Genomic DNA, 27,143 nt, shown 5'->3' with positions numbered 1-27,143 from the left:
ATGTCACTTTAACTACAGCCCACCATTTAAAAAAGCTTTAAAAAAACAACCACCAAAAAAAAATCCAGCATTGGCTTTATGTTTTTTGTATTTTCTCTGATTCGTTAATACATTATTCATCAATGTATAAAATATTGATATAAAGTATATATTGAGAATGAGTCAAAGACTTAAAATACTAAGTTGTTTCTTCTGTACTATCTAAAGAGTTTTTAAGACCTCACAGTTCAGATTATTTTTAGTGTGGCCATTAGTAACATGTATAATGTCCACTCAATCACAAGGCATCATTATGGGAATTAATGGGCAGTTATAGTTCTATGTTACTTTAAAAAAACTGCTTGTAAAAATCTATTTATACTTTAATCAATGATCTCTACATGTGCATATCCTTCAAGACTTGTAGTAGTTATGTGGCTGAAGAATCTGAGTATTGATTTGGATTTAAAATGTATATAACATGTTCTGCCCTAAACAGTCACAAGAAATGCAATTTGAACTAAGTAGCAGATGTAGTAATAAAGAGCATGAATACCCTTGTTTTGTCACCTGAGATTAACAAAGAAATTGATTAGCATGACTTCATCTTGAGCAACAGGTTACATAACCTGCTACTTTAAGTAATGTCCTTATTAAAGTGCATGTTTTCCTTCCTATTTTAGATTTTATTCTCATTAGTCTTGAACATTTTTTTTAAAAAAAACCCTCTAAATAAGCAATAATAGACCTCTCATTTATCTTTTTGCCAGGACATGAATTAGGGAATTGGAGGATGGAGATTTTGTTGTCTATCTAGAATAATGAGGTGGTGTTGTTCTCCCTAAATTATGCTATCTTTTAAGTATTATGTTGGCTTTTTAAAACTGTTTTTATACCTTAAGGCTTCCAAAGTCATGTGAAATATAGATAAATAAATGCAGATCTCAAATGTCATTTTTTTTGTTAATGTTCCTATGTTGAAGGGTCCACCATTAGAAGCAAAGAAACAATTTTAAATATGTTAGGCCATTACAAAAAGAAGCTTTTCAGTGTATAACTAAAATTGCGTCTTAGTAGGAAGCAGTATGGCCGCAGTATTTCTATGATCCCTAATATAATGATTCCAAGTTTTAGCAATCAAGAACCATTAAACCAACATATAAAATGTAATGAATGATGTTTGGTGTTAAGGAGTAGAAATTATTTACTACTATTCCTGTTGATATAATGTCATTTCCTAGCAAAAAAAACCCTAAAATTATTAGATAGTAAATTAACCTTTGTTTTCATAAGGGTCAACTGCAATACATGTTTTCCCAATACTGAGAATTTTATATGAAACACTACTTCTCTTCCTAACAAAAATTGTCTCAATTGCATACAATTATTAACACTATAAATATACAGTACATTCCCAGATCTATTATATACAAAGCTTTTCTAAATAATAGAGCATCAGTAGTCTGAATAATATGAATAATTGAACAAAGGTCTGGGTAGACTGTAAGACCTGGAGAGTTGATTGACTATCTTCAATTCTTTTAAAAATAGACTGGAATTTAGTTGGTTGCAGTCATGAAGTATTTTTACACAATACCTTTGGTCCCCAATTAGCAGGATAATTGACTTCATTTATTTCCATCTTTTCCTGCAATCTCCAGGAAGCTTATTTTTTTGTATGTGAATGTGTGTGAAAGAGAAGGTCTACAACCAAGCATAGCACTAACAGATTGGAGGGCATCTTTTCTAAGTGTCAAAACAAACCAGTCCAAACTGAGCAATATTGTTGGTTTTGTAAATAATGAATAAGATACAGGTCCCTCATACATTGAACATAGAATTTAAGTTTAGATAGAACATGGGAGAAATTATTAGGATTCCAGAAAAATAGATACAAAGGTAAGGCAAAATTAACAAGGGATGAATATAAGCAAGTATACATACATGTACTTGTGCCTCTGGAATAGGAATTAGTAGTGATACATAAATAAATATGAAAATGTAATCAATGTTGCCTAAAAAACTATTATGAAGCTTCTGATAGTCATATTGATTCTAAGGCTAAGTAATAAATTTGAATCAATATGGATATACCTAGCAGTTGTGCTTCACACTAACAGTCAATGGTGAATGGAACAATCTAAATTAAGCCTTATCGACACAGTGCTGAATAGCTAAATAGTTACGCTAAACAGTATTATGGAGCTTATAAATATATCTCTAACATTTGGTTTGCAGAATTAATTGGGCAAGTTCCAAAACAATGAGAAAGACTTTCAGTCAGGCTTAGCTATTCTGTCAAACAAATACTAGACATGCTTCTGAGATTTCACTGGTGCTCTTGAAATGTTCTTCCTCAGGGGACAAAAGAGAAAAACATTATTGGATTTGGCCTGAATGTTGTGATTTAGATGTATCAAAGATTGTTCTTCACAGTTCCTTAGATGTTCTAAGAACCGAACAGAAACGTCAATTTTAATCTCCAAAATAGTTTCAGGTAGAATTTAATGAAAACACTAGCAACATATAGTACATATTTTTTATTTTATTTTTTTAAAAAAAGATGTTCATGGCATTTCTGTGTACATTCTGTGTACTCTCAACAAAGGCAGGCAATAGATTGCATTTTCCATATTTTGCTACATATTTAAGAAGTCAATTGTTCCCCATTCATTTTTCAAATATTCTTTCATACTTAAATTGATAAAAAGTGAACCACAAATGTAAATGAATCAGCAGTGTATTCCATTTTCCTTGACTCATTCATTCATTCATTCATTCATTCATTCATTCACTTATGATGGTGATGGTGCCCTTGCATAATTCATCTTTGGAAATGTCTCAGCAGGCAGAGGGGGGGTGTATTGTGAGACTGAGAATTTGATATTCTTGCTTAATCATTATTTTAGTCATTCCATTGAAATCTCCATGAAATATAAACCAATCCTCTTGAGCTGTCCTGTTAGTCCTAATAACAAAATTTAGTTAGATTTGTATGTCTGTTTTAAAAAAGAAATGCTTTTATACAAAATGTGATATTCTTTCTGATAATGGACAAAGAAGGTTGGGGTGCAAATAAAATAATTAGGTTTTGTTCATAGAGTGTTTCCCTGTGGATTACAAGTGTAAAATATAAGACTGTAGGAAAGTGCATTAATCCAAACAGTATGTCTCTGATGTTTTTGTATCCTCCTTTTCATCATGTTGCTTGCGATATTTTTATTTGAGGTTGTTGTTTTTTTCTTTTCTAATTCCAGGTGACAACGCATGCCGTGTTAATAATGGAGGCTGCAGTACCCTGTGTTTAGCGATACCTGGAGGCAGAATGTGCGCTTGTGCTGATAATCAGCATTTGGAGGAAAACAGTACAACCTGCATGTGTATGATCTTCATGAGAAAATTTTGTATTTCTCCTGTAGGAAAGATAGTCAGAGTAATAAATATAAAATATAAAAAGGTCAGGATTCACAAACATCAAGCAGATAAAAAGCCCATCATTTTGTATTAGGTGGCTTTCATTCTCTCAGAAATTTACATGATTTAAGGGGAAACCTTCTGAGAAATTCAATAGAAATTCAGAATGACAATTACTTAGTTACTTATAACAATTGCTTAGTTACATGTTTCCCAAGTTCTTGAATAGTAGATTGATTGATCCAACTTATATGGTTACTATCTATCTAAAAAAAATCTCCTGGTGACCATCAACACTGCCAACAAAAAAGAATGTTCCATTAAAATCAAACAAAACAAAGCAAGTGGAGGTCTAATACAATGTCCACAATCACCAATCACATATACCCACTGTAATGTATTGAGGTTTTTACTTGTACTGATTCACGTGTCTGTTTAAATGCTGCTTAAGGATTGCTCAATTGTGTGTCTGTGTAACGGTCACTGACTAAGCCAGACTTGTTGTCTCCAAGAAGATCATTGGTAGATTTGGGGCGGGAATGGTTTCCTTTAAACCTATTGTCCACTGCCTAGTGGCCAATCGTATAAGTAGCTGCGCAGCAGCCACTGTTTCAGTTCTGTTCTGCTTGACTCCAATAAAGCATGTTTCCTGTTTGTAACCTTCCATCTCACTTATTGCCTGCAAAGAACCGGCTACACAACACCCACACTGGAGCTCCCACTGTTGTGGGCAGTGTTGGGATTCAACCAGTTTGTACCACTTTGGCAGAAGGCAGAACCGGTAGCTAATGTTTTGTTGCCCAGGCCCAGACTTCCAGAAGCGGCATCCCCACAGAGAACCGGTTGTTCACATATGTGAATCCCACCACTGGGTGTGGGTATATAATATCACTAATATCTTTGTCTCAGTGCCAAGAGAAAGAGCATAAATTAACAAATCTGATAGTGCTTTTAAGAGTCCTGAAGCATGTTTTCAAGTAAGTCTGTGTAACTCTTCAAGAAAATAACAATAGTTTGACAAAAGCTTAACCTGATAGGAAAATGTTACCAGGTACAGGTAGTCCTCAACCTATGACCACAATTGAGCCCAAAATTTATGTTGCTAAGTGAAAAATTTGTTGAGTTTTGCCCCATTTTATGACTTTTCTTGCCACATTTGTTAAGTGAATCAGGCTTCCCCATTGGATTTGTCAGAAGGTTGCAACCATCATAAATGTGAGTCAGTAGACAAACATCCAAATGTAAATCGCATGACCATCTGGATGCTGCAATGGTCATAAGTGTGAAAAATGGTCATAAGTCACTTTTTTCAGTGCCGTAACTTTGAATGGTCACTAAATGAATGGTTGTAAGTGGACTACCTGTAAATAAACAAATAAAAACAAAACAAAAAAGATAGCACTGAAAACAGTTAAATAAGTCAGCTATGTGTGCCTACAGGGAGCATCAAATAGAACTATTTTGAATATGGAATATTTACTAAGAATTGAAATATTTAAAAATCTTCATTGCTAAAAAAATAGCTTTCCATTAACAATAATGTTTCTTATTTGTATCTTTGTCCCTTTAGTTAATTCTGAAGAAGTATTGCCTAAGTTATGCAAAGTGGGTGAATTTCAGTGCAGGAACAAGCGCTGCATCCAAGATGGCTGGCAATGTGATGGTGATGATGATTGCCTGGATGGCTCTGATGAGCATTCAGAGATTTGTTGTATGTATCTGAATAATATGGTATATAGTTTCTATTTGTTTAAGCTGTTGTTATGAGAGTTTAGATATAATGTATTCAAAAAATGTAAATATCTAAAGGGAATGAAAATTAAACATGAAAATAAATCATGTAATTATTGGGCTACATAGACATGCATTAGCATTATATTCTACTGGAAGAGCACGGCTTCAGAACATGAATAATGCTAATGATTTAAAAATCTAATGTTTTTGCTTTGATCTAAGGCCCCCTGACCTTGTTTTGTTGTTGGGCCAGATACAAACTCTGCTTACCAATGAATCAGTTTCAATATTTTGAAGACAGAATTACTTACAGAAAATGGCTTAATGTTTCAATGCTTCTTGGTAATATTTTAAGGATTCTGAAAAACAGACATAGGTTTGGAAAAGGATATTTTTTTTACAGATTTATAACGTGTAAAAGTAAGCCAAAGGAAATCACAATACAAACAATAGTATAGTGTTTTTCTTTTCTTTTTTTTAATTTTTTATTGCTTTTATGTAAACATATATTTAAACAAAAAATACATATAAAAAACAAGACATAACATAAACAATACAATCAACAAAAATACAAAAAGAATACTTAACTTCTGTTATTCCTAATCTTTCTAATCATTTTCAGGTGACTTCCTCGAGTCCCCCCTATGTGCGTTTCTTCGTAAATCATCATTAGCAATTTCTATTTCATAATTTTAAATCATATTTAATATCTATCTATGTTTAATTTCTTATCATTTAACAATCATTGTTTCATATTATCCTTAATACTAAACATTAAACTCTAAAACTACAACCTATAAACACTTCCAAGTCCATTTCAAACTAGTTGATACAACAATATTTCTTCAAATAGTCCTTGAATTTCTTCCAATCTTTTTCAAAGGTTTCAGAAATGGCTATTACTTAGGTAACACATGACAGCAACAGTCTGCAGTATCTTTGTTTCCATGAAGTTTTAAATTTTTCCAACTTTAAAAAAAGTATAATGAGAAGAGATAGTGCAGTTCTATAGTGCAATGTTTAAAACCTATATCAGTCTTTTCCAGAAGATCGACACACATTTTCAGAACCCTGTTTTCCCTACCCCATGGGGGGAAAAAATCTGCAAACACTTTAACACTCAAGTATTCAATCTTCTTTCTCAACAATTTCAACCTTGCATTTAAATGTTGATTGTGATGCCTAATATTTTGTCAGTTTTGGAATATTATGTGATTTTATTGATTACTTTTATGCATAAGGGATTTTTTTACTCCTAGTTTCATAGTTTGATCTAAGATTAAGAAAAAAATGAAAATGCTAAACATTTGTTGTTTCTTTTTTCAGTGTATGCAATTTGTTATAAGGCATATTTACAGTGGAATGTAATTATTACTGGATATAAAAGGTATTATTATGTATTCCAGTTAATCATAGTTGTCCTGACAATCAATTTAAATGCCGTAATAACCGGTGCATCCCTAAGAGATGGCTTTGTGATGGAGCAAATGATTGTGGTAACAATGAAGATGAATCAAATGAGACTTGTGCAGGTAAAAGGAAACAATAAAACAAATCAAGCACATTGATTTGATCTTAAACCTCTTTTGAATATGTTCATATCTAAAATTTTGGTCTGAAGTAAGCCAAGCCATTACTAGTTGCCATCAATTTTAAATAAAATGAATTTGTTTCTAACTAGGTGGTGTTTTACTTAATCTTGTTAATTGGCTCTACTTTACTAAGTAATTTAAACTGTCCATATGGACTAACTCATATGTTTCTCTCCCCACCTCACTCCCTCCTTCTGAAGTTTGACATTTAGCAGAAATGTTGAGAGATACTCCTGTAAGTCAGGTCATAGATTAATTGCCATGTAAAATGTTGGTATTGAAAAGACCTAATAATTATTAGCCATATTCTCTCTGTATAACACATTTCAATCTTGGCAGCTGTGCAGAATAACATGCACAGACTAGAGATGGTAGTTATGGAAACATTCAATAATTGGTTGGCTTCATGGGAAGCATGGGAAGAAAAAGCTATGTAATTTTAAGAGAAAGCCAGTTTGGTTAAGGTGTCAGGCTAGAAACTGGAAGAATGTGAGTTCTAATCCTTCTTTAGGTATCCAGCTAGCTGAGTGACTTTAGGCCAGTCACTCTCAGCCCTTTTAAGGAGGCATTGTCAAAACCATTTCTGAAAAACCTTGCCAAGAAAACTGCAGGGACTAGTCCATGTAGTTTCCACTAGTCAAAACTGATTCAAAGCCATTTTATTATTTTTACTGTTGTTGTCATTATTTTAAAAAAGAGGGAAAATGGAATGGAGAACTAAATTGTTTCACTTGGCTTCATTTTTGTTGCAATAAAGATTCTTATCTAGCTGAACTGTGACTATGACACATCTGCCAAGTCCTTACACAGAGCTAAATTAAACTGTGTAAAACCAGGAGATCTTGCTGAGTGAGCCCTGCTCAGAGAAACCTGAGAGTACTTTCTAATCAGTGCCAATGTTACGGCACTGCTCATTGTGTCCTTCTGAGGGGGCACCATGGCACTGTGGCTTAGAACTGCTGGCCAGAAATGGTCTGCACTCCAGCGGTGCAGCTCTGCAAGATGGGGTGAACTCCTGCCTCTTGCTTCCCAGCTCCTGCCTATCCAGCAGTTTGAAAGCATACAATATTGCAAGTAGTTAAATGGGTACCACTTTGATGGGGAAAAAAACTAGCTGTGTTCATGTGTGCAGAGAGCAGAACCCGGCATTGGACCTGGCCGGGCGAACACAAGGCGAAGTGAAACTGGAAGAGGAGCCCAGAAGAACCAGCAATCTGAGTGCTCTTAGTCATCCGGTATAAGCTATTTTGCCCCCTATGGTGCACCGAGGACAGGTGTGCAAGTGATAAACAGAGCAAAGTAGCAATTTCGGACTGCCTTGTATCTAGCATTTATAGATTTTGCTAACGTATGGCATACGCTAAATAAATAAATAATTTCCTTATGGAAATGAAGAACTCTGATGATGTCTATTCAATTTTTTTATTATATTTACTCTCAGGCAGTTACTCTCACTATTTCCTGAATTCCTTTCTTACCACCATTTAGCATCTTCATTGCTGATGAGAAGATATATATTTTTTTGTTTAAAAAAATGGATTCCCAAGCTTATTAAGACTAAATAATTAGGACCTAATCTTAAACTTCCCCTTGCTTTTTATTTAAGAAATAAGAGAATCAGGCTTGTTAATTAAGTTTATTTAGTTCCTTCTAATTAGCATACAATCATAAATTGTAAAGTTGGATCTTGGAATGTAGCTAGTACAACCCACTACTCTAGTGCTCCACCAGCTAGCCATATCCCTTTCTTTAAATATTTTCAGTGAAGTAGATTCCCTTTTCTTCTGAGGCAGATTCTTCCATTATTGAATAATTTCAACTGTTATAAAAAGCTTCATGATTTACCATCAGAAATGAAATCCCTTGTTTCTTGTCTTGCATTCTGGAACAACTCTGAACAATTCTGTTCTGGCTATTCATATTCTTGAAGGCAATCTTCATATCTCTCTGCAGTCTTTTTTCCTGTAGGCTACATACATCTGAAGCTGTTTATACACTTTCCCTTCTTTATCCTCTTGATTGCTCTCCACTATACCAGTTCCAATTTATCAATGTCCTTCCTAAATTAGGATATTGAGAAGTGGATGCAATATACTAGGCACTGCATGAGTAACAGCAACAGAGAGGAACATTATGTGTCTTAGTCTTAACAACATATTTATGTTCATTCAGTACAAAACTGCATTTGTTTTTCCCCGCAGTTATATGCATAGTTGCCTCATAATTCAGCTTGTGCTCCACCAAGACAACAAGATTTTTTTTTAACATGTATTGTTGTCCAGTGTAGTTCCTTTCATCCTGTACTCATCCCTGTGAGGGGTTTTTTTTACGCAAGTGAAGGGCACTGCATTTTTCCCTGTTAAAAATACATTTTTTAAATGTGGTTTGCCATTGCCTCCTTCCTAGGTTTGAGAGAAAATGACCCCTACACCAATTGGCTTTCCATATAGAGAAAGAGGAAGAAAGGAAGAGGAAGAGATTAGATTGAAATGACATTTTAATGTTGACATTTTAATAAATCTTCTAAAAAATTTACAATTGTTCTTATTCAGTATATGAAATATATATATTTGACGTGGCATTTAAAAAGCTTCTAGCATATAAAATTGCAAGAAAACATACAGTACATGGCAAATACATATAGGAAATATGAATGACTCAAGATGATTTTATTTGATCTCAATTCTATAATTTCAATATCAATTTATCATTCAAGCAAGACCATGTCAAATAGATCAGTTTTCCTGTGGGAATGGACGCTGCATTCCACATTCATGGTTGTGTGATCAAGAGGATGATTGTGGTGATCATTCAGATGAAACAGCAACTTGTGGTAAGTTGAACCACAGACTTTATAAATAGAATACAGTATTTGTTTCATATAAGAAATTGATTTGTAATTTGATAGTACTCCTGACAAGCCATTTATTGCCTAGCTCTTCTGTTGTTTTACATATTAAACTCCTCTAGGAATGAGTATCATGCTCCCATTATTTACGCAACAGATTATCAGATAACTAGGTTATATAAATTCTTTCATTAAAGAAATACTACCTGTCTTTTCTTTTCTCTGATTCAATATTATTTGTTTGTTTGTTTCTTGGGCATATCAAATACAAAATACATAAATCAAACACTTGAGATATAAAAGGGTTTTATTCAAACTAGATTAAAATGCAATCTTGATATTACTGAGAAGAAACAGTTCAGAAAACTTTTTGTTTCTCTCTTCCTGGGACTAAACTTTTTTTTTTTAAAAAAAGAGCAATCAAAATGATAATGTCTGTCTTCCATTGCTTAACTTAGCAAAATAACAAATAAAATAAAATAAAATATACAATAAGGCAGTGGGGAGCAGGAATTATCAGAAATAATTCACTTTTAGCAAATGATAAAGGTGGTGTTTGGGAATTAATGAAGAACAGATAAGTGTCATAAAATGAATGTAGAAGCATAGGAACATTTCAGAAACACAATGAAAATGTGTCTCCTATTGTTAAAAAGAATATTTGACGAGAATATAAAGTCACAGCTGCAAACAGGAAGAGAAGAATGCAAGAAAAAGAAAATATTTGAAATACACTGAGATCACTGCCAATAAATGGCATAGTTTGTAAAATAAAGCCAAATAAAATAATAATACTAAATAAACTGGCTAGGGATGTATAGAAGCCAAATCTGGAAACTTCTATTGCTGCCAAATCCTAGAAAGAGTTTGTGCTTGTAAAGCTAAGGAATTATGATATTATGTTATGATTTTTGTACTGAATATCTATATAAATTTGTACTGCATGTAGATCTTGCTGGAAAATCAATATGCTTCTATACATTTTTGTGACTATAACTGCCCTTGGCATGAAAACTCGACTACTCTGGGTTTTGCAATCTGACCATTTTATAGTTATTAGCCAGTGATGGGGGTCTGTTAATCTTCCCTCCTTAGCAAGCTCAGTTGCACTGACTTTACTAGGAGAGAAAATAGATGCAGAAAGTAACCCATCTTCCTTAACTCTATGACCTCAAAATTGAGCTGTTTCATAAATTATATGTGTGGCCACTCTGCTGCAGTGAAACCTCATATTTATTCAGCTGTTATGATTACTCTTTTGACATGCGAGTCTACACTCTTTTCAGTTGTTCCTTTGTCCCACCTCATCTGGTCTCTTACACACATAGTGCTGATAGAGAAGGCATGACTAATTGGTTTAGCTCTTATGGTAGAAAAGCTAGTGTGGTTCATTTCTTGGGATTTATAAGATCAGCAGAAATTCTGAACTCAGGTTTCTAGCTTTGTTATGGGAAAATGATTGTCTTTTATTAATGACAATCTAAATTAAGTCCCCTTCAGTTCACATTTGTCTTCTATCCTCAAAAAAATAAAAAAATCTCAGCTTAATAAGGTAGTATAAAGTCACTGAGTTGAATATATCTTAACATATAGTGTTCACATGCCATAAAAATGAAAAAGAATGCTACTGTGGCCATAAAAACTATCTACACCTCTAATTGAAGGAGAAAAACAGCAAGATTAAAAGGATTAAAACCACTGTTAAATGGTCTTTTATCCTTTTAAAGTTGATATTCTGGCTTTTATCAGCTACATTGCATCAAAACTTGTGAAAAGTGGCAATTAAATTACATGCTCTTTATATATTTTGAAAATCATGTAATTATTCTGATGTGTCATGCTTTTTGAGGCTCCTTCTCTTAAAGGCTAAACATTTTCTCTTTACATATGTACATATACATATACATGCATACACATATATGCACACACACACACACACGTTTCCCCAAAAATACGACCTACCCCCCAAAATATTAAGGGTAGCCCTAATATAAGCCCTACCCAAAAGTAAGCCCCACTTAAGAGCCTGCGCAGCTGGCCAGCTGCTGATTCCATCTGGTTGCTACCGTAGACATGAGGTGAGAAAAGGGCAGGAGCTGCCACTGCTGCTGCCATAAGGTGAAGCTGGTGGGGGATGGGGGATCTGACCCACAGGTCCCGCTTACTGTACTTTGCCTCAGGCTCCCAAACTGGTAGCCAGGTCTCCCCCACTTGGCAAGCGGCCAGTTTCAGCCGCTCGTGGCAGGACGCCACATCGTGTGTCGCACCTATTTATTTGAACAAGCCGGCCTGGCCTGATGGGGGATGTGTTGGGGTTTTTATTGCGGTTTTTTATACTATTATTTATTGTTTTAGCTCGGGCTTTGTATTTAATTCTCTTTTAACTTTTGTACTTTGTATTTTATATGTGCCCTGTTCACCACACTGAGTCCTTCAGGAGAAGGGTGGTATACAAATATAATAAACTAATAATAAACTAAACTAAACCTGCTAATGCTGCTGCCATGAGGCTTGGCAGATCCCCCTTCTGACCCATGTATCCTGCTTATTGTACCGTACCTTGCCTTAGGCTCCCTTAGTAGCCAGGGCTATCATGCCACCCCACTTGGTGAGCGACTGCTTGCGGCAGATGCTGGATTGCGCATTGTGTCCACCAATGCCATTTCCATGAGGCTTGGCAGATCCCCCCATCTGATACATGCGAGTCCATAGCCAGACCTCCCATGCTATTCCTAACCCAATCCAACCTGCCTAACCCCAAACCTAATCCCCACTCCCCCATGGTAACCACAATGCCTAACCCTAACCCTCAATGAAATCAACTTTTTTAAAAAATATATTTATTGATTTTTTAACATAATCACCTTAATATTTGGTAAACAGCATGTTATCTAGTTTTATATTTAAAAAAACAATAACAATTAGTTTCTACAATTCTATAGTCTACATAGTAGCTTTGCTTGATTTTCTCTTCTTCCAATAATATTCTCTTTTGCCAACCTTGCATTAATACATTTTTATTATTTTGATAAATAACAATTAAATATAGACATTTTTCTTATTTCTGCAAATAACCACATCAGTATAAAGCTTCTTTTCTAACTGATCATCCCTCGTCATAGATCCAGTTTACAAAATTCTTGTTTGATTTTGTTTTCCCCGCAATGTTCAAAACATTCTTCCCAGTTGAGTATTTATTTATTTATTTATTTATTTATTTATTTATTTATTTATTTATTTATTTGGTTTATATACCGGCCTATTCCCAAAGGACTCAGGGCGGTTTACAAGGCAAAATTTAAAAACAATCCAATTTTCTCAGTTAATTACACTTAAGTATTTAACTCTTTTTCCTCAGACAGGCCATCCCAACAATTTTACCTTTCTCATGTCTTAAAAAAAAACACCCCAAAAAAGAGAGAAAAGAAAAAGAAGAAGATAGTATACTACTTAAAATATATGCTCCTCTTAGGCTAATGTACATTTATATCCAGAATTTTTCTCTGTTTTTAACCATATTCAAAAGTATGCTTAATCTTTAAATGTTCCATTTAATAAATCCAATTATCTAATCTTTTAGATCTATTCAAAACATTTTATCCATTAAAGTTTTCTCAAGATCAGTTACACTTAACTATCTAAGACATTTTCTTTATATCAACCATCCCAACATTTTTATATTTCTCATGACAAAAAAAAGAAAGAAAAATACTATGTTATTTGAGGAGCTCATCCTTCTTGAACTAAAATTCATCTATATCCAAAATCTTTCTATTTCTTTAACCATATTCAAACAGATGTTTAATTTTTAAATATTCCCTCTGATAAATCCCATCATCTAATTTCTTAATTCTCACTTTAGCCTTTTTTTTGCCAAACATCTTTCCTGATCAATATGCTTCACTGAATCAGAGTCTTCCCATAGTCTTGTAGATGTTGTAAGTACAAAAGGCAAATCAAGTAAGATGTTTTTATGGGAAGGTTTTGCCCCTTCGTATTCATTGAAAATCTTTTCCTTTCTTTGTCTCTTAATTTCTCTTATCATTTTTTGTCTGTCAAGTTCTCATAGTTTTCCTGACAGCTCTGTAATCCATTTTGTTGAATCTTTTTTCTTCTCCTCAGACTAATTTTGTGATCTTAGAATATAAGTTATCTTTCCATATCCAATATTTCCTGCAAGTTTTTTTCCACCTGGGTTAAATCATATTTCCTTCTATTGTTAGCTTCCATCTTTAAATCTCTTTCCTCTGGTTTATATTCAGTTGCCTGTTTTATCTGCTTGCTCTCTATTTTTATTTTTTGAAAGTTTTTTTTTTGTAAAGTTAAATTGGAGATGTATTCATTTACATTTTCAAAGTTATTTTTAATTTCCTCATAGTTTGAGATCAATATTGTTTGAATTAGTTGCAACATAGCATACATCTCCTCCTGGAAAGTATTTGTTTTTTCTTGATATAGTCTTTCTACAGATCTCTGATTTTCCATGATAGCCAAAAATCAGGATTTTCCTTTCTCTGCAAACAGCTTTAGAGTCATAATTGAGTAGTATTTATAATCCAGAAAGGTCAGTTTTTCCCCCTAAAGTTTATAATTCTTGCTTTGTAGATAGCCCAAAATAGTTTTTTGGGGGTTTTTTTGGTTTTTTGTCACAGATGTTCTCTGTTATTAAGACATTGAAGGTCACCAAACCAAGTTATCTTTTCCTGGGCTTTGCCAGTTTCTATATTGGAGCAACTACTTTTTTATATTTTCATCCAAAACTAGATGTCAGCACCAGTTCATTTTTCAGTTTTCAAAGTAAACAATTGCTTTCTTCTGTTTTCATTATTCAAAAAGAAAATCTTAACAAATACCACCAATTTCAAACTTCTCCATGTTTGGGTCTTATATTCATTTCATTTCAATATATTTCTGTCCCCCATAAAAAGTTTAATTCCCCCCTCCTTCTCACTTTCGCAGGCTTTTTGCTTCTTGTTTTTTTTCCAGGAAATCAATTATCAAGTAGAAGAGAAAAAATATCAATGTTCTTACCCAGTTCCAATCATGTTGTTTACAGTCAGCTTAAAGTAGTGCTTTTGGGCTTTGGCTGCTTGTAGCTTGGGATACTGGAGTTAAGCTAGCCTTTCTCCTGTTGGTTTCTGGAGAGCTTTCCCCGAATGTCCAGATTGACCGCTGTCTCTCAACGAGTTCAAGAAAGTGATTGTGGAGGAGTCTCAGGGCAAGAGTCTTATGGCTTTCTGCACAGAGAACAAGTTGGATGTACATATGGTCTGAAAATGGCAAGCAGAATACAATAACCTCAGTCAACAGGTAGATGAGGGAAATGCCAAGAAGCAAAAGTGTGGATCAGGTAGGCAGCCATTATTTCTTGAACTGGAACACAACATCTGTGACTAGTTTGCTAACAGGAGAAATAAAGCTTTGGTTGTGCTCAGGGCTGATATTCAAACATTTGCCCTTGCACTGGCACCACAGTTAGAAATATCCCCAGAAAAATTTAAAGCAATACAACACTGGCTGGATGGCTTCCTTCAGTGATAGTAACTTCTCTAAGAAGATTGGCATCACTGCTCAAGCTGTAGGATGCTGAACTTATTAAATTTGCACTTGCATTCAAGTCCTTTGTTGATGGCATCACCTTTTCAATATACCAACTTTCCAACATGATTGCCATGGATGAAACTGCAGTGTTTATGGGCCAAGGATCTCAAACAACAATTGATCAGAAGGGTGCCTTGTCAATCTACATTCCCCCCACTGGTTACAAAAGGACACGTATTATCTGTGTTTTGGCAATTTGTCTGGATGGAAAGAAAGCCTCACCTCTAATCATCACTAAGGGCAAGAAAGACAAGATTGAACGTGTTTCAGGCATTTATGTTCTTGAAACTGAAAAAGCCTGGTGCACAGAAGCTGTTATAAGGAAGTAGGTCAATTTAATGCTACTACTTGTTTTGAGAGGTGGCCAAAGAGGTCTGCTAGTCTGGGATTCAGCCAGCACTCACCACGCAAAAGACATGATGAAGTTCCTTGGAGAGAGAGAGGAATAGATCAAATAATGATTCCTGCAGGAATGACTGCTTATCTCCAGAATAGCAATATTGCAATAAACAAGCCATTCAAGGACCATTTGCACACAGAAATCAATGACTACAATGAACACAGAATGGAGAGAAATGAGCATGGAAACTTGGTAAAGCCTAGCCTGCCAGAAGTCATGACTTGGGTGAAGAATTCATGGTATAAAATCACTGAAAGCTGTGTTGCCAATGCACTACGAGCTGACTATATCAACAAGAAGTACTCATTTAAGGAGACTGCTGTTGCTGGATGTGAGAGATTGGGGCCAATGATTCTACAGGAAATGAAGTCACAAGATGTTATGGAATTCAGGGTTTGGGAGAGATATTGTATGAAGATGTTGCAGAAGAAGATGACATGACTGTTTCTGAATAAGTATTGATTGTTCTGCAATACATCACCATTTTGGTTTCCCTGGGGGGGGAGTGGGGGTTAGGGTTGGGGATTGTGGTTACATATACACATACATATAAATATACATACAAATATGCATATACATACACATACACATACACACACACACAACACATACATTTAATTTTATTAGACTTCTTTGCCACCCAAGTCATAACATCTCTGGGTGGCTAACAGCAATCATACAAATATACATACAATTTTACATATACATATGCATACATGCATGCGCGCGCGTGCACACACACACACACACAGTATGTAACACATACATTTAATTTTATTACACTTCTCTGTCACCCAGGTCTTAACATGTCTGGGTGGCTAAGAGCAATCATAGAAATTACCAGTGCTTTTTTTGTAAAAAAAAAAAAAGGTGCCAGAACTCACACATCTCATACAACTCGGCTTGCCTACCCTACAAAGTTCCATCCAAAAAAGGTGCCGGAACTCTGTTCTGAGCGTTCTATGAGAAAAAAAGCCCTGGAAATTACAATAACGTCAATAAAACAGTAAAGATATACAATGGTAAGCCACTGTACCTTGCCAAAGGCCTGGGTGAAAGCTGTCTTCTAAACAACAGCAGAGTCATCCAGTTCTCGGAGGGAACCTCATTCCGTAAGTCAGTCACTGCTACAAACAAAACACGTTTCTGGGCACCCAATAGATAATATGGTTTAATCAAAGGAACCCAAAATAGCCCAAACTTGCAGGGTCAAATTGGCCAGACAGATGCTACTGGAGTTTGGAGAAACTCAAGTAAAGTGAGACTATGCAATGTATAGATTTATAGGTAACAATCGGCACCTTGATTTGCACCCAGAAGCAAAGCAGCAGCCAGTGCAGCTTGCAAAGCAGATATGCCATTAATGCTCATGATGCCGCATTTCTCTACCTTTTTTTTCACATTCTGGCGGTCTTTGGGAACCACTACCATTACCACATACATTATTATCAAATTAGCCCTGTTTTATTAAAAGAACACAAAAATTTAAATGCTATCAATGAATAAGTGATACCTCTTAAAATACCTTTTTAAATGAAAAATGTCAAAAGTGATAATATTGCTTTTTGTGGCCTACTATAATGAGGGTTCCTTATAACACTAGCACTGATGAGATCTAGTTTGGGTAATGAAAGAAAACAACCAAGCTCAGAGAGGATCAAAGATCCCTTAGAAACAGTTTAATTAAATACAAAATAATAAATGACAGACAAGCAAATTCCAAAGCAAAGTACCAAGCTTAAGCAAACAGCCATGTTAGGAAGAGGCAAGGAGGAGGAGGAGGGAACACAGGATGGCTGCCTGGGAGTTCTTTAGTCCTAGGCCTCATGGAGGAAGAGGCTGAATAAATATAGTCAAACTAGAGGTCAAAGTGAAGAGACATATTAGAAGATAAGCCTGGAGAGAAAAAGGCAACCAGAAAGGGCAGCATCTGAGAAAAGTAGAAGAGAGAGAGGGGGGAAAAGGTGTTTATTTCCTTCCTCAGAGCTGGTGTGAGGAAAAAAAATTTGTGAGCTGTTTACTTTAGAGAGAGCAAAGATTTGGAAGCGGAGGAGAAGAGTTAAGAAGCCTAGTCAGGAATAAACAAGCAGAAAAGGCACACAAAAAAGTAAAGATTGTGACAGCACAGAAATAGAAAAAAAAACACAAAGTAAAAGACAGATTTAAATTTGTAGAAAAAGGAGTTTGGTTCTATAAAGAATGACAATAGTGAAATAAAGTAATTGAGATTACAGAAAAATAGAAGTAAATATATAAAAGTTAAAAAAAATAGACATAGAAGAGATATAGAAGACAAAGATATGAGAATATTATAAAATTGGACTTTCCAAGAATATAGTGTAGATAAAGAGCTTACAGAAGCTAGTGAGCAAAATTGTCCAATTAAGATTAATTTCTGAATTAGTGGATATTTATATAAGTTTTCAGAGCTTTGTGTTTATTGAAACTTGACCAGTCTGAGAGAGGGAGAGAAGAGAGAAAAAGAGAGAAATAGGAGACAGTTGTATATTTCTAAACAATGAACCACTGTCTTTGAAAATTGGAATTTTGCCAAATGCATTTTAGTTCTAAAAGTATATTTTTTGAAAATCTTTGGTAACTAAGCTCAACATTTATGACATTTCAAAATATAGTAAATTTTTGATTATATAAATAGTTCATGCATTAAATCAGTCCACCATAAATGTATTTGAAAATTAATAGTTTTTTTTCTGCAGAACATGACCTTTAAGCAGTTTTAATAACTGACACTGGATATTGTTTACTGTTTTTTCCCCAATTATAGCTAAATTAATGCAGAAAATCCAAGCATATTCTGTTTTCTATTGTCTTTTTTCCTAAAAAATACCATATTTGCCATAGTAATCTTATTTTGAGCCAAATATACATTATAAAATGTTCTTAGGTTGGGCTAAGCACCATTTTTGGTTTTGTGGACATATCTGGAATGTTGACAGCATGTCACCCTTGGGCATTTACCAAAAGGCCACTAGCACGATAGGTAACCAGTCATAAAGCAGAGAGATTATACCATACCTCACTCTAACCCTCACTTCCCAAAGGCTTTAGCTTCCCCATCTTATCTTTGTCTAGGGAATGGGCAGCTACTCACCCTTTTATTTTCTAAGAATATTTCTAGCCCTTATATGAGGCTCAAGAGATAGTCTTGAATATAAAAGATATGATGGAAGCTAGCAAGTACATATGGTTTTATTTTTATTAACTAAAAGAATTGGTAAAAATTCAGAATAGAAGGTGATCTTGACATACACCAAAGGAAATATCTGCTGGCCCCTTGGGACCTCAGGACATTATGATGCATACCTATAGGTGACTGTTCCTAATTATAGTGATGCCAAAGTGATAGAGTATGTGTTGTGATGTAACACATGCACATACAGTAAGAGGTGTAGTTTGTATAGTAGCATAATGACACATATTTTTTCACACACACATGTGCCACTCCAGGGGTCTTTGTGCTTAGCTCGCTTCATTTCCATTTCATTTCACAGAGACTTCCTAACTTTCCATTAAATTGCCATTGTTTTTTTTAATCATTACTTCTCAGTGTATAAAAAGATATAGAGAAATGTTTGATTGTTACATAATTTAAAAACTGTTTGTAACTAGTTAGCATGGTGCAGAAATCCCAATCCCAAAGATGAGACTGGATTTGAAAAGTGCATGACTATTGCACGCAGGTAACAGTAATCAGGATTCTTTTAAGTATGTAATTTCCCAAGATTGTGAACCAGTTGAATCCACACAATTTCTTTCAACATTTATGTCAACTGTTACAAGGATGCTCTGCTAATTCCAAATCAGTTAAATCTGAACTTTGCACAACTATACTGCTACCACTGTTTCTCACGTTCACAAAATTATGTTTTCCTCACATGCTTGGTGCCAATCAATATTCAGGAACTCTAAGCAATTCCTGTCCCTTCATTGCTAGAATACTTTTAGGATGAGGCAGGGTTCTAGGTCATTGTTGATCATTTATTACCCATAAAATAATTGTCAGTATTCCCATGGCAAAAACAGCACCACAGTAAAGCCTCCCCCCCAGTGACTTTGTTAATCTTTCTTGCTTCTACTTTCATTCTGAACTTAATATAAAAGCATCATGACATGACAGTAGTGACAAGACTTCTTTATTATGATGCTATTTCTGTTCTTTCGTTCTTAATGCTATATTTATTTTTTTTTTAGTGCATAAGATCACAGATGTTTAGCATAAACATCAAACTATTATTGTGGTGATAGCTATAAAACATTCCTTGAGAATTACACCATTGTCCCATAGGGGCACCAAATCACTACAGGCTGTGAAGGAGTTACAATTCCTGTGATGTTTTCATGTTTTAGGCTTCGTATACCTTTAGTATGCTATGAAAGGCTATTCCTATCAGAAATATCTGAAATTTCTTTAAAGTTACAGTTTAGGAATTTGTGTAATCAAAAACATTTGTGCTTAATGCTTTAGCAAAATACTGTACTTATTTTCTTTTAATATAGAGCTAATCCTTGAGTTATGACTACTGAGTTAATGACTATTTGCATTTACAAATGCATGGAATGGGAGCTTAACAACCCATAAAGACCCCCCATCCATTGTAAATAATCAGACCATCCCCCCATGATTTCTGACCAATTACTGCATTCTGTAGTCATGTGACTGTAATTTGCAATGTTTTTTGTCAGCTTCTAACAAAAAACAACCATGCAAATAAGTGGATTTGCACTTACAACCACTATATTTGCTTAACAACTGTCCCATTTATTTAACAACCATTGCAAAAAAAAGTTTTAAAATCTCTTCTACCATGTGGGTGCCTAGACTTATGACCCTAATGATCTTGAGAGACTTGTACAGTGGACCCTATCCAACAACATTAAATTTAATGTGGAGAAAAGCAAGGTTTGATACATAAGTAGGAAAAACAGAAGGCACAAGTACAAGAGTAGGCAAAACTTGGCTCAAAAATAGTAACTGAGACGGACCTTGGAGTCATAGTGGATGATCACTTAAATATGATCCAGAAGTGTGCAGCAGCAGCCAAAAAAGCTAGTACAATCCTTGGTTGTATAAACAGTGGCATAGAATCAAAATCAGGACTAGGGAGAACATGATAGCAGTATTCCAGTATTTGAGAGTTTGCCACAGAAAGGAGACAATCAACTTATTTTCCAAAGCACCAGAGGGCAGGACAAGAAACAATGGAAGGAAACTAATTAAGGAGAGAAGCAATCTGGAATTAAGGAAAAACTTCCTAACAATGAGGACAACTAACCAGTGGCACCTCTTTGCTATCAGAAGTTGTGGGTGCTTCATTACTGGAGGTTTTTAAGGAGACACTGGACAGTCGCTTGTCTGAAATAGTATAGGGTGTCCTGCTTAAGCAGGGCATTGGACTAGAAGATCTCAAAGGTCCCTTTCAGCTCTATTCTGATTCTGACTTATGACCACGTTTTCAATTCCAGTTATTTTTTATTTTATTTATTTTTTATTTTAATTCCATTTATATCCCGCCCTTCTCCGAAGACTCAGGGCGGCTTTACAAACTTAGCAGTAGCCTTCATTCTATGTATATGCCTGCTTATTAGGGCTTTCACACCCCCAAGCGGCATTATTACAAAGTCAGCTTAAGTCATAAACTGAGGACTATCTTATGTTATATTCATATACACATTATATTATATTCATACAAACACCTTTTTTGTTTCAGATTACATAATATCTAGATGACACAGCTAGCAATGTAATAACAGTTGTTTTGAAAATTTATGAAATAATAGATGCCTTTATATTGTAGTAAATATATTAATCTCTTCTCTTCTCTTCTCTTCTCTTCTCTTCTCTTCTCTTCTCTTCTCTTCTCTTCTCTTCTCTTCTCTTCTCTTCTCTTCTCTAGAATTCCCAACCTGTGACCCACTGATTCATTTTATATGTAATAATGGAAGATGTATTAGTAACAAGTGGCATTGTGATACAGGTAAGAATCAACTCAACTCTGATCACAAATGTTTCTGTCTAACTTTCAGGAATCTTAGTCAGCTTCCCTGTATCATAGCCAACCCTGAAGTGGCTAAGGCTGAAAGTTTTATGTAATGGTGGTAGGAATTAGCTTTCATGTTATATGTTACCTGTTAAGTTTCATGTAATAGGTTCCATGTTAGCATCCAATCCACTAATTATACACTAGGAGTGACAAAAATTGATTTCATTAAATCTTATAAAAGTGACCTAATGTTCTGAAGATAAATATGTACTAAAGAATTTACCAATTAATCATGTAAGTATGATGCATAGGATTATATTATTGATTTCTGACCTACTTGAAGATGGAAAGTGACAGAATACTATTTAAACCATTATGTCTCCTGTTAATTAAATATTTGTGATATTGTATATGCTATTTGCAAATCTATCTATATCTATGTCTATATCTCTTTATCTATCTATCTATCTATCTATATCTATCTATCTATCTATCTCTATCTGTTTTACTTATTTCTAATATCACTTACTTCACTTATTTCTATATGCTTCTATACTTATTCCAAAAAGAAATTGATGGTGGAGCTTGATTGATCTATTATAGTTACACACACACTCATTACTATCCCACAGCTTAAAATATATTAATTGAATGCCCTAAACCACAAAGTAAAATAAAACAATATATCACACGATTGTTGCAGCATCCCCATAGTCATATAATCAAAATTCAGATGCTTGGCAACTGGCATGCATTTATGACAGTTGCAGTGTCCCAGGATCATGTGATCACCTTTTGTGACCTGTTGTTGTTAGCTGTTTTTCCTACTTATGTACTCTCTGTACCTTCACCATCATACAAATCTTATTTTGCTGGAGTAACTCTATTCTAACTTTATATATTAACTCTATTCTAGGCTTTACAAAACTGAAGGAAATAAAAAGGTGACTCTACTGTTACTGCTTAGTTATTGAATACAGTAATAAATTGGCCATGAATAAAATACTCATGCATTTTTGCAGATAATGACTGTGGTGATGGGAGTGATGAACTGGACTGTCTTCATTCATGTTTTGACAACCAGTTCAGGTGCTCTACTGGCCGGTGCATTCCAGGTCACTGGGCTTGTGATGGAGACAATGACTGTGGAGACTTCAGTGATGAAACTAAACCAATTTGCACCAAAGGTCAGTGTTTTATATTCCTCTCCCAACTTCTAGTAAAATGCCTATCAACTTCCAGTACAATGCTTACCTTTGTCAAATGAAGATAGGAATATCTATCTTTGTGTGTGTGGATGTCTGGATGTCTGGGTGTCTGGGTCTGGGGCTCTGTGTGTGTATGTGATACATATATAAAACACATCTGAGAATATATTTTAAGCTATAATTTGGTCATAATAAAAAATAATTTCTAATATAAAGTGAGTGAACAATTCACTAAATGCAGCTTTTTTTGGTAGTGATAAAAGGAAAGCATGATAGGGATTTTTTTGGGGGGGGTTAAAATTAAATATTGTATTTTACTGTCTGGGAGAGGGAAAATATTTCTGTACTATGCATGATGATGGGGGGATGCACAAAAATCATTTGAACCAGTCCTGATTTTTAATATGACTTTGCTTTAGTTAACTAAAACAATATAACAGTACAGAATTTCAAATATGTTGTTTGTAGTTTGAACTATTATTAAATGAGAAGAAGAGGAAAAGAATATTATGTTAAAAATTCTGCTACAATATGTTAAATATAGTTTCCTTCAATTTGCTTGGATGGAATGTGCATATTCAAGGATAGTCTAGGGTAGTAGAAAGAGTTATCAATCTATAAAAACAATATACTGCATATTTTATATAGCAGTCTCTGTACTGATGATGATCCTAACTAGTATTTGCTACAGATTCCTTATTTGGTATAATTTGTTCAAGGAGAATTTGAATTATGAAAAAATAGTGAAACTTTGGGGTTTTTTTTATCATACTTTTTTTTGCTAGACAAGTTATCAGATATATTTCAGCAATGGTCTCAGGACTCTGAAATCTGATAAATGAGCATTTTGTCCTGCTTAACACTTTACAACACTTTCAGTGAAAAAGAATATACCTGTGATTCATAGGAATAAGTGCAACCTCTGAAAAGAACACAGGAATCTCTTCCTCTTTTTCTTATTGTCAGTACTATTTGATGCTTAGCCACTTTTGTTATTTTTTTTGAATTGCTTACATTGAAAGGAACTGCAAAACGTTTTAAGTAATACACACATACACACACATATATATATATATGTAAATTATTCAAATTGCTAATAAAGAATTAGAGAGGCTGATATGGCCATTTCAAACTTTTTTTGTTCTCATCAGTCAGTCATACCCTTTATCTGAGATTCAAACCTGGGCTAATTATATATTAGGCAGTTGTTTTAACCTCTAGGCCACAGGCTCTTTCTCTCTTTATTAGGTAGGAAGCAAGGGAGATATATGTGTTAAGTATTTATCAAGTCTTTGAATACCTTGCTAGTTAAATCTTCTTTCCTGTTTCAGCCTATTCCAAGGCTATCCGCAGGCTATAGTCACAACTTATGACAGTTCATTATTTGTGTAAATTATTCAAATTGCTAATAAAGAATTAGGGAGGCTGATATGGCCATTTCGAACTTATTTTGTTCTCATCAGTCAGTCATACCCTTTATCTGAGATTATATATATATAATATATATTCTTCTGTGTTACAGATCAACATGTTCTCCCTGTGGACTAATTCTGTTTCTCTTTCTCTTTTTCTCTCTCCCTCTTTCATTCTCTCTCTCCCTCTCCCTTTCTCTTGGACACAGATAGAAAGAGAGGGGAAAGAGAGAGAGAGAGAGAGAAGAAAGAGAGAGAACGAGGGAGGGAGAGAGAGAGGGTCTAATCAGGGTTGGTGCACATTGTTTTCTTCTGCTTGAGCTGGTATGCATTGCTGTTCTCCCCTTAAGCATTTTTGGGGATATGCCTGCTCTGAGAGTTGTGGGATAGGCTGCATATGATTTATTCAGGGTCACATTCCAAGAAGGAAAATGGGACAGGATTAATGCAAAAGTTGGCCCTATTCCAAGCTGTTTACTAACTGCCCTCCACCCACTTCCGGTGATTTTTTACTGGATTCTTTGTTCTAAGGGGATTCAGTTCTTTTTTCAAACCAGCAGGTTCTTCTACACTACTACACCAATTTGTTTTTGTTTTGATTGTTTTCTGACAGTTATTCTTTCCTATGCTCACTCAAACAGAAATATAGATTTCCAAACCCATTGTGTAATTTCCAATAATCCATTGCTTTAGAAAAAAATAAAAATGCAATTTTGTGCATTCTTGCTTGGAAGTACAGTGAGTCCTATTATTTTCAGTTCAATTTACACTCTAGTAAGCATAAACAGATTTCAGTAATTGTTTTGCTGCTTCAGTTCAGAAATGTAAATAGCCGCTACACAATGCAACGCAATCCTAATTCAGTAGTTTCAGTTTTATTGAGGATAATATGTATCTGTAGTCATTTTCAATAGCTGAAATTTTTCAAAAATGAAAAACCTTTAATTTGAATGAAACCACTTTTTCTATTCTTGTGGTGTAGAGCCAGAGATATTTTTCCTACAGTGTTTTCTGTAAGAGAAAATTCCAGATAGGTTTAAAATATAATACATTTTTTCCCTTGTAGCTTTCTCTCATAGTGATACTTTTAATATCAATTGAATGTCTGTTTAAATATTATCAAAACAACCATCATTGGTATTTATCCACAGATTATATTTTTACATGATGTTAAACTACCATACATATGGTACCATATTTTGGAACTCAGTTTTACAACTCTAAAAATTATGTTTCAATAAATACTTTCATACAATTCAACATGCACTGTAACATTAGATACCTAGGAGAGAAATATTTACATCCTGTCTTTCATTTTAAATGGAAAAGTACCATATGTATAAAAGAGACAAATGAATAATATTTGGAGCTTTGGATTATGTCAGGATTGGAGGTATGGTCCTCCAAATTTTACTGAATGCAAATTCCTCAAAAGATATTACTTAAGTTCTACATTTATTAGTGACAGATGATATGTGTGATCTCCTATTTTCTTGTCTAGAACGATTCCAAAGAACTGGTCTAATCACTGGTTCTTTGGTTTTTGCCACAATGGTTGGTTCTGCTTTCATGGACACAATTTCAGTTTGCAATGAGAATGTATCTTTACAACCATTTTTCACATTTATGACTGTCAAATTCCAAGTCCACTTCAGAATTTTTAAAATCTTTTTTGCAAGCTGTGAGAATGGAAATTGAATTGTAACACATTTACAATTTGGTGTTAGATCAAGATATATCAATATATCTTTGGTCTTTTCTTGCTGCTTTTATCATGAAAGTTATTTTATTCTTTTTCCCCTTTCTTTTCCATAGGCTGAAATCTGTCATTCATTATCTGTGATTTTGTCATTGGGAAAAAAAAAACCATTCTTCTACACTTATCGCATAAAAATGTTCTCATTCTGTGAATGTCTCTTTGGCCAAAGAACAATTTATAATATGATAGCTCAAATGGTTGAAATGGATATCACCACTATAGTTCCAATTATATTTCTGCAGTGAAATTCATACTGGTGCAAAACTATGAACAGTATATAAAATAAACTTATCCATTATAATGGAGAAATATATACTGGCTCTGCTCACATGATTGAATTGAATAGACATATATGTAATTAATGGGGAAAAGTCAATTATTGGAAAGTTGCTTAAGATGAAAGTGACAATTTTCATGATCTATTTTGTAGAAAGATAAATAGCAGCACTTACATCCTCGTATATTAAGGTGTAATTGAGTCCATATGGTAAAAATATGGTTCAATGTTAGAACAGTATAATTTTTCTTTTCTATATGATCAAAATGTGGTTCTTTACAAAAAGAATACAATACTGAATATCACTTCCTTGACTGTGTCCAAGTAGGAATTGAAGCATATTGGGGGGGGAAATTCTTAACTGATTCTGTATTATCGTATTTTTTTTTTATGTTAGAGATAGCTTCTTTTGGGAGATGCAGTGGGAAAGAATTTCAATGCTACCCTGATGGAAACTGCATTCCTGAGCTTTGGCACTGTGATGGAGAAAAGGACTGTGAAGATGGCAGTGATGAAAAGAGTTGTAATGGAACTATACGACCATGTGATGACAAAACAAAGTTTTCCTGCAAGGCTACAGGTATTAAAGGGTAACAGTTTATGCAAAGTTAAAACTACTATTTTATTGTTAGCATTGTAGAACTGTTTTTCTTGTTTGGCTTTGAATCATCCTTGTTATAGTTGAAATAGAGTGGGGGTTTTTTACATGTTTCTTATGGAAAGAATTAAGCTATAGCTTGAAGTTTATAATTTAGGATTGTTTCAAAAACATTGTTCAGAATCTTCCCATCTTACCAACACTCTTTGCCCAACCACAGGATAACTCTTGCCTTAGCTTGGTCATATGTGTTATTTTTATTAGGTTTTTCACTCTCTGCCCCATCTGCTGAAAGATATTGTATCATTTGTCTATGTCC

At 34.4% G+C, this 27,143-nt stretch overlaps 1 protein-coding gene across 1 annotated transcript in view; it reads left to right on the top strand.

Annotated features, from left to right (window-relative positions):
- Positions 1 to 27,143, top strand: part of LRP1B (LDL receptor related protein 1B) — a gene marked incomplete at both ends in the record, with an annotated part of 936,568 nt that overhangs the window by 675,029 nt on the left and 234,396 nt on the right. The window contains 7 exon segments of the mRNA XM_083348746.1: positions 3,237 to 3,359; positions 4,964 to 5,104; positions 6,534 to 6,659; positions 9,436 to 9,552; positions 21,484 to 21,564; positions 22,593 to 22,762; positions 26,626 to 26,806. Of these exon segments, the coding sequence (XP_083204872.1) occupies positions 3,237 to 3,359; positions 4,964 to 5,104; positions 6,534 to 6,659; positions 9,436 to 9,552; positions 21,484 to 21,564; positions 22,593 to 22,762; positions 26,626 to 26,806 (939 nt within the window).

Source organism: Vipera ursinii (assembly GCF_947247035.1).
Source record: "Vipera ursinii genome assembly, chromosome: 1".
In the NCBI taxonomy this organism is placed as follows: Eukaryota; Metazoa; Chordata; class Lepidosauria; order Squamata; family Viperidae; genus Vipera; species Vipera ursinii.
This window is presented reverse-complemented; position numbering and strand designations above follow the sequence as displayed.